The sequence below is a fragment of the Aquarana catesbeiana genome, linkage group LG09, assembly GCF_042186555.1.
Source record: "Aquarana catesbeiana isolate 2022-GZ linkage group LG09, ASM4218655v1, whole genome shotgun sequence".
Classification (NCBI taxonomy): Eukaryota; Metazoa; Chordata; class Amphibia; order Anura; family Ranidae; genus Aquarana; species Aquarana catesbeiana.
The window spans coordinates 217444329-217456794 of record NC_133332.1 but is presented as its reverse complement, the minus strand read 5'-3'; the positions used below and the strand labels follow the sequence as shown (position 1 = coordinate 217456794).

At 41.9% G+C, this 12466-nt stretch overlaps 1 protein-coding gene across 17 annotated transcripts in view; it reads right to left on the bottom strand.

Annotated features, from left to right (window-relative positions):
• The window catches only part of EHMT1 (euchromatic histone lysine methyltransferase 1), a 259917-nt gene that overhangs the window by 178890 nt on the left and 68561 nt on the right, over positions 1 to 12466 (bottom strand). For 10 of the 17 annotated variants that reach the window (XM_073599700.1, XM_073599703.1, XM_073599717.1 and 7 more), the window contains exons 2-3: positions 12015 to 12084; positions 9484 to 9995 (exon numbers count right to left, since the gene is read on the bottom strand). In XM_073599700.1, the coding sequence (XP_073455801.1) occupies positions 9484 to 9995; positions 12015 to 12084 (582 nt within the window). The remainder of the gene's footprint in view (positions 1 to 9483; positions 9996 to 12014; positions 12085 to 12466) is intronic. The other 7 variants (XM_073599701.1, XM_073599708.1, XM_073599706.1 and 4 more) reach the window with 1 other exon arrangement.

Below are 12466 nucleotides of genomic sequence, written 5' to 3'. Positions count from 1 at the left end.
TTTTTAAATGTAAGGACTTATTCTCACTGGTAGTTAGAATCTTTAATATTTGCAAACAAATTTAAGTTTTCCTATTTAGAAAAATAAGCTGTCAGGTTACTAAAACAGCAATATCAGAACCGATCCAATCATACAGTTTGTAGTGTACATAGATTTGCGAACCAATGGGATAAAGGAATATTCCTGAACTTTGGTTTATCTCATGGTTACTGTGAAATTGTGTGAATGTATCAATGCAGTGCATGTTCTCAGCTTGCAGAGCTTGGATTCACTGAATGAGTTTACCAAAAATGTAAATATTGCAGTATATGCAGCCTCATGCTATATAACTAAGCTCCATTTAATGCCGAATAAACTAAATTATTAAGGTATCTTAACCACTTCCCGACCGCCGCACGACTATATACGTCCTAAGTTTGAACGGGGATATCGTTATGGCAGCAGCTAGCTGCCATAACCCCGGTATCCCCGTTTTCGTGCGGCGGCCGGCTTTCAGATAAAAGTGGTCCCTGCGGCAGATTCGCCGCGAGATCACTTTTATCGGTGGCGGGAGAGTGCCCCCCCCCCCCTCCCGCCGCGATCCGGTGCCCTCCGCCGCTTACCGGAGCCGTCGGTAGTGGCGGAGGCGATCGCGTCCTCTGCCATGGTGTGTATAGAGATGAGTGAGGCCAAGATGGCGCTCACTCGTCTCCATGACACTGCTGGGCGGAAGCGACGTCAAAACGTCACTTCCGTCCACGCCTCTTAAAGGCATATTTTTTCAAATGTCATTTTTCTAAATGACTTTTTTTTTTTTTTATTGCATTTTAGTGTAAATATGAGATCTGAGGTCTTTTTGACCCCAGATCTCATATTTAAGAGGTCCTGCCATGCTTTTTTCTATTACAAGGGATGTTTACATTCCTTGTAATAGAAATAAAAGTGACACAATTTTTTTTTTTTTTTTAAAGTGTAAAAATAAATAAAATATTGTAAAATAAATAATAAAAAAAAAAATTTTAAAAACCCCCCTGTCCTGACGAGCTCGCGCGCAGAAGCGAACGCATACGCGAGTAGTGCCCGCATATGAAAACAGTGGTCAAACCACACATGTGAGGTATCGCCGCGACCGGTAGAGCGAGAGCAATAATTCTAGCCCTAGACCTCCTCTGTAGCGCAAAATATGCAACCTGTAGAATTTTTTAAACGTCGCCTATGGAGATTTTTGAGGGTAAAAGTTTGACGCCATTCCACGAGCGGGCGCAATTTTCAAGCATGACATGTTGGGTATCAATTTACTCGGCGTAACATTATATTTCACAATATAAAAAAAAAATTGGGATAACTTTACTGTTGTTTTATTTTTTTATTCAAAAAAGTGAATTTTTTCCAAAAAAAGTGCGCTTATAAGACCGCTGCGCAAATACGGTGCAAAAAAAAGTATTGCAATGACCGCCATTGTATTCTCTAGGGTGTTAGAAGAAAAACCATATATAATGTTTGGGGGTTCTAAGTAATTTTCTAGCAGAAAAACCTGTTTTAAACATGTAAACACCTAAAATCCAAAACGAGGCTGGTCTTAAAGTGGTTAAATAGAAAACTATCTTTAGATAGATTTTTACTCCAAAAGCAATTTATTATTATTATACAGGATTTATATAGCGCCAACAGTTTACATAGTGGTTTATTTTATTATTAAAATAAATTTGCTAAAAATAAAAAAATCAGATTTAAAAAATAAAAAGTTATTGATTGATATCCACCTTGTTTACTAAAGAAATAGTGATGTTGAGCCTTCTTTCTGAGCATGTGTCTGCTGTATTATTTAGAATATTCTAAAGGTGAGGAGGGATGCAGCATGTGTTTGACCTTTGTTAATACTTTATCTGTTAAATTTTGAGACTTCCTGCCTCAGTACACATGTGGGTGTATGGCAGGCATGGTATTGCAGCAACCTGAAATGTAAATGCAATACTTAGTTTATAGCTAGCTGTTAATATGCATCTGATAGTCTTGCAGTGAGGTAAAATGATTGGCTGGGGCTGAAGAAAAAGTGGGTAGTTCTATTTCCTGCGTACAATGAAAAGACGTAGCAATCTGGCAGAATGGCAGGTATAGATGCGGTGAGCAGCCCCAAGACTGCCATCGCTGTCCGCACTGTCACTGAGAGGTTGGATATGCTTTACAGCAGACTGAACTTTTTCTACCTTCTCCTGTGAGAGAAAACTCTTCTGAATTACGAAGTTTATTGTGTACCCCAAAAAACGCACTTCCTATGCTGGAACCAAATTGGACTTCTCCAAATTTAGGAGCCACCCTAAGCTTCTTAGGTAAGCCCGAGTCTCCTGTAGGTGTCACCTGACCCTTGGAATCTGCAAAGAGTAACAGATTGTCTAGGTAAAGGACGATCGAAAGCCCCCTTTATTTCAGCGGCTCAAGAGCTTCTGCCATCACTTTTGTGAATACCCTGGGGAGGATGACATTCCGAAGGGTAGAGCTCTGAATTGAAGATGCCACACAGAATTTCCCAGGTTGACATGGAGTCTGAGAAATTTCTGAGAAGCCTGGGCTATTGGAACGTGTAGATAAGGGTCCCTCAGATCCAGAGCCGCCATAAAACACCTTGGGGACAACAGCTTTGTTACTGAATAAATTGTGTCCAACCAAAAGTGTTTGTACTGTATTGACTTGTTCAAAATCTTTAGATTTAGGATCAGCTGATATTTTCCAGAAGGCTTCTTCACCAGGAAAATGTGCGAGTAGAAACCCCGCCCTTCCTGATCCCTGGGGACTTGGATAATGACTTCCTGCTGTATCAGATCCTGAAGGAGGTTTGTCATTGCGGAAGCTTCGTCTTTGAGCCTTGGAAGACTGGGGACGCAATATCTGCTTGGAGGGGTCTCCAAGAACGCCAGGCTGTAACCATGAGTGATGAGGTTTTTGATGAAAGGGCTTGAGGTTGTTCTTTCCCATGGTGGGAGGAAAGAAAATAACCTTCCTCCCACTGGGATGAGATTGTCACTTACTTTTGGCGGGCTGATACAGGGGCCTGAAGAGTACACGCCCCTTCATTGCCCCTCTGAGAGGACCACCTGTTCTTCTGGTCCTGGTCTCTACCTCTCTGGGACTAGGGGACAGCAGGAAAATACTTCTTAGGAGACTGTTTTTTCTTAGAGGGGAAGGCTTTCTTTCTGTCGGCAGTTCTATCCAAAACTGCCTCCGGGTCAAAAAGAAAGGTCGCCCGAAAAGGGTATCCCGCACAACTTAATCTTGGATACCAAATCCCCTGTCCAAGTTTTTAGCCAAATAGCCCGCCTAGCTTAATTGACTAATGCTGAGGATCTCGGACATTTTGACTAATTCTATAGATGCGTCAGGCATATATTTCACAGCTTTCAAGATGAGTGGAAAGCACTATTCTCTATTCTCATAGTCCCAGCCTCCACGTGCCCTTTATGCTTTATCCTTTATAGTTTTATCTTCTCCTCCTGGATTTCGAGGGTCGTATAGATAGCTTTAAGGAGATCATCTACCTCCTCTAATGATAGTTTGTATCTGGATGTTTTACTATCATCTTCTTCCTTGTCTGAACCCTTGAGGGAAAGAAGAGTACTTGCTCCCTCTTCCTCTGAGTCACTAACCTCTGCCGCCTTAGAGGTGGATGGCAGGGGACTGGACAGCGTGCTTTGCTGGGTGTCTGTATGGGCTGCTAGGTTTTTGACTAACGAGGACCTAACTGAACTCAAAGTGTTCGTAAGTTCTCTCACAGAGGAGAACAGATCTTTACATTTCTTTTGCTGATGTTATGACCTAAAAAACACACAAACATACAGAAACACACAAGACCATACATTACCCAATCTGCAGGGAGATCTACATATATAACCTCAAGTGAGACAATCCCCACCTAAGACAACCAGGGAAAGAAAATAGGGACCCCCAAAAGTGCACTAGACTAGCCACCCCCGACAGACCCCCTGTCCAGACTGCAAGGCCCGAGCGCCGTCACCTCTGGGCCTGTGCAGTCACAGGCTCCCCCCTAAGGGAAGGGCAGCCGATACACAAATATACAGCTTAATTAGGTAAGATAGGGGCACCACTGTACACCTCTTACCTGGGCCTGGCCGATGCTTGCAGCGACCTTCTTCCACTGATCTCACCTCCATCTGGTAGAGTGTAGCGGAGTACTAGAGAACCACCTGTTTTTAAACTTGCGGGTTCCAGCATCCTCACGCTCCGAGGGCTGAAAGACCTGCCCCCTGACCTTTGCCTTCCATGTGGCCAGAACCACTGCCGGCATGCCCTCACAGGAAGTCCCGCCTACGGGGTCCCTGCCTGGCCACCAGCGAACCAAAACCCATGCCCCCCGGGCACATAGACCTGGCCCTTTCTGCAGGTCGTTGCTCCCCTGAGCTGTAAAGGCCGGAGGCTCCAGGGGTGCGGGGGTTTGCTGGGATGATCACCTAAGAAAAACACCTAGGGGGTAAGCCCCCCACTTAGTTCTCTGCAGCGCTTCCACCATGGCCGAGGAAACACAATAACTGAGGCCATGGTGGAAGAGGGGGGATTTTAAAGTAGAAAGAGCTGCGTTCCCTACAGGTGCTGTCCTGAAAGGCGATTTGGGAAATGTGTAGGGAGCTGCAGGTTTGAGTTACCAAACATCAGTCTCAAAACCTTAATGGCCTGGAGAGTATCTGCAAAGAGGAGTGGGACAAAATCCTTCCTGAGATATGTGCACACCTGGTGGCCAACTACAAGAAACGTCTGACCTCTAATTGCCCACAAGGGTTTTGCTACCAAGTACCAAGTCATATTTTGCAAAGGGGTCAAATACTGACTTCGCACATTAAAATGCAACTCAAATTATAACTTTTTAGAAAAGCGTTTTTCTGGATGTTTTAGTTATTCTGTCTCTCATTGTTAAAATAAACCTACTATTAAAATTATAGACTCATCATTTCTTTGTCAGTAGGCAAGTGTACAAAATCAGCAGGGGATCAAATACCCTTTTCCTCTCACTGTAGCTATACCTGCAAAAGGGGCCAGCCTGAAGTGATCTAGCAGGACTTCGTTTTCTGACTAAAGTCCACTTTAATAGCTTAATTGGTTTCATTCTTTAGAGACTCCACTGGCAGGCTTTCCATGCAGCAGTTTGCATCTCCTGTCCACCCACAATAGTGTGATTTCCCCATATTAGTGTCTCTGCTCCTTCCATAATGGTGCGATTTCACCATATTAACCACTTAAGTTCCAGAAGGTTTTAGCCCCTTCATGACCAGGCCATTTTTGCTATTCTGCACTTCCCTACTTTGATTGGTAATTGCACGGTCATGCAACACTGTACGCAAATGAACTTTATACCTTTTTTTTCACACAAATAGAGCTATATTTTGGTGGTATTTGATCACCACTGGTTTTTTATTTAACAAAAAAAAGCGGTATTTTTTACTTTTTGTTCTAAAACATATCCAATATTGTTTTTTTTAAATCTAATTTCTTAATAAATTTAGGCCAAAATATATTATTGGGATTTTTTAACATTTTTTTTTCTTGTGTGAAAGTTACTACAATAACGTAAGGGGTTAATATACATATCACATACAAAGAGACTGGAGATCAGCTGTGTAGGAAAGAGGGAGTTGAAAGGGTAATGGAAATGAATGAATGGATCTGCAGCATTAATTTCTCATTCAAATACAAAAATGACTATGGTTTCTCTCCTTTCTCTGTTTTAAGGAGAAGGGGAGAGATCAACCATGTAAACACTAGCATGTGGTCACTGTGTGTAGTCATCACAGTGATTAGCAGGACTGGCAGCTATATGATCAAAGGTATAAATGACAAATGGGTAAATAACCATCCACCCATCCCCTGTTTAAAGGCATACTGCAGTAGTAAAGCGGTTAAGTCCCAAAAAAGTGCAAGACTCTAGCCTGAGATTCAACTTAGCTGGAACTACAAAAAAATTAAAGATACATTTTGGTGGCATTGACAATTTAGGCCTAATGCACACGGACGTTTTTATAGCCGCTTTTTTAAGCGTTTTTTGCAGCTTAAAAATATCTGTCTATGTTAGTCTATGGCAGGGATATGCAATTAGCGGGCCTCCAGCGGTTGCAGAACTACAATTCCCATGAGGCATAGCAAGACTCTGACAGCCACAAGCATGACACCCAGAGGCAGAGGCATGATGTGACTTGTAGTTTTGCAATAGCTGGAGGTCCGCTAATTGCATTGCCCTGGTCTATGACTTCATGCCCACCTAGGCGTTTTTGAGCTGCAAATGGCATAGGGGTTTTTAAGCCGTAAAAAAAAACCCAGGACCAGTGGGTTCTGAGAGACGTTTTTCAGCTGTAAAAACGCTCTAACGCTGATAAACGCTTAAAAACGTTGCTCACCAACGTTTAACGTTTTTGATCCATTGAAGAAAAAAAAAAAAAAACGCTAAAAAAACGCTATTGCAAAAACGTTGAAAAAAGCTTAAAAAAGTTTTTAAAAAATCACTGCAGAGCTACCGGCGTTTACATAACGTTATTTTAACATCCCGTGTGCATGAGGCCTTAAAGTGTCATTACACCCAAATGATTCAAAACGGTCATTACATGCTGTATAAAATAGAATGCATACTCACTTAGCCAATAAAGCATTTGCTTTATGTGCAGTGCAAAAATCCTGGTTATTCGTGCCTTTTGCCAGAGCTCCCCCTTGTCTCTGCCCCCGCTGCAGTCTGTGATTGTACAGCTTAGCCGCTGCCACATCTATTGGGCATGCTACCCATTTAGCTAAGTAAGCCATTTATTACTATACACAGCTGACCTAGTTGGTCATACTGTGTGTATGTATAGAAAAGAATCTTTAAAATAATCACATTTTGCTGCTTTGCAGCCTAAAATGAAGACCGGCAGTTTTTTTTTATCCAGCTATATTTACTCAGAGCAACTTAAAACATCCAAGTGAAAGATATAACACCAACATGTCAGAGAAAAAATGTAAAGTTTAAAAAACAGAATCACCGAGTTGGAAAAAGGATCACCCTCTTGTGTCAGTATTTTGTTTGACCACATTTTGCTTACAGCCTTTAGTCTGTTAGGATACGTCTCTACTAAGTTTGCTCATCTAGACTTTGCAATATTTGCCCACTCTTCTTTGCAGAACTACCCATTGTCATGTTGTAAGGGAAACCTCCTTCCCATTGACATTTTTCTGGCAGAGGGCAGCAGATTTCCCTCAAGAATTTGACAGCATATTGCCTCATACATTTTTCCTTCTATCCTTACAAGTGCTCCAGTCCCTGATGTAGAGAAAAAAACCCCATAACAGGATATTATCACCTCAATGCTTTACTGTAGGAATGGTGTTTATTGGATGGTGAGCTGTATTGGAATTCCGCCAGACATACCATAAGGTGTTGAGGCCAAATAATTCAATTTTAGTCTCATCTGACCATAACACCTTTTTCCATGTGGCCTCAGAATCTTCAAGTTATGTTTTGGCAAAGCTCAGTTGTGACTGCATGTGGGCTTTTTTGAGGAAAGGCTTATTTTATTTTTTGCAACCCTCCCATACAAGCCCCAGTTGTGGAGAATTTGTGATATTGTTGTCACATGCACACAATGACCACTCTTTATCATAAATTCCTGCAACTGCTTCGGAGTTGCTGTAGGCCTCTTGGTAGGCCCTCTGGCCAGTTTCCTCCTGGCTCTTCCATTCAGTTTGGAGCAACGTCCTGATCCAGGGAGGGTCAGTGTTCTATCAAATACCTTCCACTTCTTAATAATAGGCTTCACTGTGCTTCTATGCATTGATAAAACCTTTGGAATTTCTTTTGTATCCATCTCTTGACTTGTGCCTGTCCACAACGTTATCCCAGAGATCTTTTCACAGTGCCTTGCCACCCCGTAGTTGAATGTTTGCTTCAGTTGCACTACCAGGGACTGAAATGCTCCAGGAAAGCTCTTTTCGTGCTGAGCAAACCAAAATTACCACAGCTGATTACAATTGAAAGTCAAATGGCTTTGTGTGCCATTGATAAGGTGATTAGCAACACCCGATAGAGTTTACTAGTCATTTTTAGGAGGGGGGATCCTTTTCCCAACTCAGCGATTCTGTTTTTGATTTTTATTTTTTGTTGGCGTTTTATCTTTCACGTGGATGGTAAGTTGCAAGAGTAAATGCAGCTGGATAAAACAAAGTGAGACTCTCCATTTCAGGCTGCAAAGCAACACAATATGATTAAAGGTATCAAACACTGAAACACTGTATGATCGCAGCTTTCATCCTAGCAGCATGGACAAAGTTGGGGGTTGAGCTAAATCTACAGCACATCACGTGACATCCCCTTTAGACGTTACATTATGTATAAGCCCTGCCTTCCTTGTCATTTAAGATGAAGTCCAGCATGTGCCCCATCCCCTAGGCGGATCGGATGCATCACAGGACATGCAATGCACTGTGCCTCAGCTCTGCCTACTCCCAGGCTGTGCTGCAAAGAGAGAGATCACACGTTTAAAAGGAGAAAAGGTAGAAACACCATTTAAAGAAATATGTAATCACATTTGTGGCTATCTGTGTGTGTCTTATAAGGATATAAGGAGGGGCAGATAACTAAAGTTTAGTAAAACTAACTTTTATACACATATAAAAATGGTGAATTTGGAAAACTAGCTTTAACATTGTTAGGGCTCTTTCATACTGGACGGATCCATGATGATCCGCCCCGTGAACATCCGCTTGCTCAGCAGGAAGATGACAGGTCTGTCTCTGCACACTGTGCAGCGACGAACCTTTCAGAGCGCCGCTCTCCCCTATGGGGGATCAGATGACGAAGGACCGTAGAGTCCGTCGTCACCCGATCCGATCACGGATGGAAAAGTAGGTTTTTCCTCTGCTACACTTTTTCGGATCAGAGCGGGTCGGATGTCAGCGGACATGTCACCGCTGACATTCGACGCTCCATAGAGATCTATGGAGGGTCCGTTCAGGTCCGCCTAAAAAACTGACAGGCGGACCTGAACGGATCGTTCGTCTGAAAGAGGCCTAACACTTTTTACTTATACCTCATTTGATATTTTAGTGGTATTAAAGTGGCACTCCAGCCAAATGTACAGTTGAAATACATATATGTGAACAGCTTCACCTTCTAAATGATTTTTAAGCTTTGCCCAGCCAAAGTTGTCTTGTGACAACTGTTTTCTAACTTAGGTGTGCAGCTTCCCATTTCACCTCTCGACAATGCAGCATCATCACACTGTCCAACAAGGAGATAAATCACACTGTCCAATGAGGAGATAAAAGACAGAAAACTGTAAAGCTGAAACATGTAATAGTGGCATCATTCTGCGACTGTGCAGTGGGACAGAACGTATGAATTTCTAATTTGGCTGAATTACAAATCCTTTGACACGTTAAAAAAAATATAATAATTCAAATGCCTATTTAGTTATAACCCAACATTCTATGTTGATGCAATTATGCAAAAATGACTCCAACTCTTCTAAGTCTTACCGAACTGCAGCCAGTCTTCGGTAGGGTTTTCCGTGCTCTGTGTATTTTCAAGTCTGGGGCAGGTGAGTCTGTTGAGCTTGGGCTGTCATCTCGGACCTGATCACCCGCTTGTGGTGGTGTTGGAGAAAGGGACGGGGGTACATGTGCACTGGCGGCTGCCTTAGCTTTGTTAGATGCTCCGGGCAAAGTCTTTGCGGCATGCCCGCTCAGCGGGGAACCAGAAGTCCGTAAAGGCTGCTGAAGGCCAACAGATTTGTTTAATATGTACCCGTTGCTCCCTACTACTGAAGTCTGTGTGGGGTTAACTTTCAAAGGGTGCTGTTGCCGGATGTCTCCTGTGTCCCGTTCACAGATCCCGTTTTCTGCCACCCAACACGTTTTGTAATTTGAGTCCGGATGTGGATTATTGGTGTTATCTTGTGTGTGCTCCTTTGAGTCACTCTTGTCGCAAGAGCCTTTTGAATCAATGACTCGCTCCGGCGAATTTTCATCTCCGGCCATGGCATCAGCTACTAGAAAACAATCAATGTTATTCACTCATCAGGGAAGACTGGCCTGCAAGCAGTTAATACTTTCTAAAACAATACTTAGCAAGTTTGACACTGGTCAAAAGGGACTTTAAAGTGTACGGTCTAATTGCAGCTCCAGTTGGAACTTCAGCCCCAATCAATCCATTTCATTAGTATAGTGCCCCACCAGTCAAAACTTTTTTTTTTTTTTTTGTGGATAGCGTGGGGTAGAACTTGAACTTCTGCCTGGTTTAACTTCTGAGTATCCTTTGGGGAGATTTCACTTCCTGTCCTGGTGACCACATTTCCCAAAAGGAACAAAAGCTTAGAGACAGAGCCTATAACCCTTCTCTACCATTCAAAATAAATATATTTATTGTTGTATAGGTTTTGATTGACAAGATCTACTGCTTGTACAAGCACTGGGAAGGGGAATCTTTCCAATGGCGATAACACCTGACAGAGGTTCCAACTCTTTCCCACTACATCCAAATCAAAAGTATAACAATGTGGTTAGATTTCTTCTTCTGGCATGTTGTTATACAAACATTACTGTTTCACAAAGCCAATTTTGATTCTGTACTCCAAGATAAGGTAACATGCTTAATACAGAACTCCAGGCTGATAAGTCAATTAAACAGACATAGAAATGAATGTGCTTTACTGCAGGCAAATTCAACTTGCGTTTAGGAAGCCATTGTTTTTTAATGCAGCCTGTTCGCAATGCAATGGTTTTGTAACATAATGTGCAATAAACAGGAACAAAGTTTACTGAAATAAGCAATCATTGTGATGCACAAAAAAATATATATGCTTTAAAGGCTAAGTTCACTTAGTAAATAATAAATGCGCATATTTTTGCAAGGAAAAAAAATGTGCATTTAGTATTTTTTTTTTTTTTACAAGCCTGAAAACTTAGAATCCACGAGCAAAAGGTAATGGTTGCAATGCCAGGCTCCTGCAGACTCTTCCTTGCTCCCTGCCTGTATCAAAGTATGGGCTTTCTGCTAGAGAAGTGGCAATGGACTACAATTATTCCATTGAGAACTAAAAGTCTATCTGCTGCTGTGACAGACAGAACTTGTAGTTCAATAATTCACAGATCTTTGTGAATCACAAAAAAGATAGAGGTTTAGGTATTCTTAAACACACAGAAAACTGATAACCAGCCCAAAACGTTAAAGCTTAACTCCAGCTTTGATACACTTTAAATCATTCATTTGAGCCAAACTGGCCCAAACGAACTATGTCCCTCACTAATATGCGAGGTCGCTGGATGTGCTGTGTAAACTGTATGTAGCCGAGGCTACATACAGCATACTGCACTGTGTTCTGGCTTCCAGCAGAGACCTTAAAGGTTGTGACATCAGCCTGTGCCTCTGACTCAGCCACAGGCTTTAAGTCAAAGACTCATGGGGCTTTTTAGTTTAACCTTGAAATACAAAAACAAGTTGTATTCTTGCACATTTTTATCTCCAAGACCTGGAAACCACATACTATAATTTGTAACTGGAAATCTTTTTCTGCTTTTTTCCTGCCCTCACACTGCAGAGCAACACCCACACCTCTTACTACAAGTACTTATGCTGGCCATAAACCGTTCGAATCTCCAACAGGAACCGGCTGAGATTTGAACTGCGTATGGACAGGCTGAATGTACCAATTTGATCAATTGATCAACTTTGGTACAACCAGCCTGCCAAATTTCACTTGCGATTATTGCCAGGAGAAGACAATGGCTCTGCAAGAGGTTGCAGGAAAGAAATTTGCATCATGTATGGTCTTGCCTTAAACTTGTATGGCAGACGAAGAGAGGGGGCTGTTACCAGGTCTGTTACCAATTACCGTTACGCTAAGTGCACTGGTTCTAACTTTGATGTCTATTGGACTGCATATTTCCTTTCAGGCACACTGCACAACTGCTGTAACAGGAAAATGAAGGTTGTTAGCTCAATCTGACTACATATCTATTTCTGTGATTTCAATGGGCCATAAGAACTAATGAGATGGATGACCACCTACCGTCTTCCTTATTGTTGGTAATATCTTTCAGCAAATCCTTCCGGGACTCCGCCTTGCCTGCGTTTACACGCTGCAAATGAAAAAGAAAAAAAATATTAAAATAATTAAAAAAAAAAAAAAAAAAAAAAAAGCCTGGATTAGAGGTGCTGGAGATTTTCTCATACATTTAAAACTAGGTTCGAATCTGCTTGGTTTTCACCTGCCCTTTTCACGTATAGTAACTTCCTTTGGGAATAACGTGTTCTGAATCTGTATAGTTATGTCCCTCTAATTTAGCTATACCAACACTTGTACAGTCATGGATTTGTAAAAACATTAAAGATGCACAATAAATTTTACTCTGCAGGTTATAGTTCCCTAAAATAATTCTCAAACTGTATAAAAAATAGCTCTGTTCTTTTCCATAACAACCCGTTTCATGTTTATAATGCAGTTAAGCAGCAAGCTTGCAG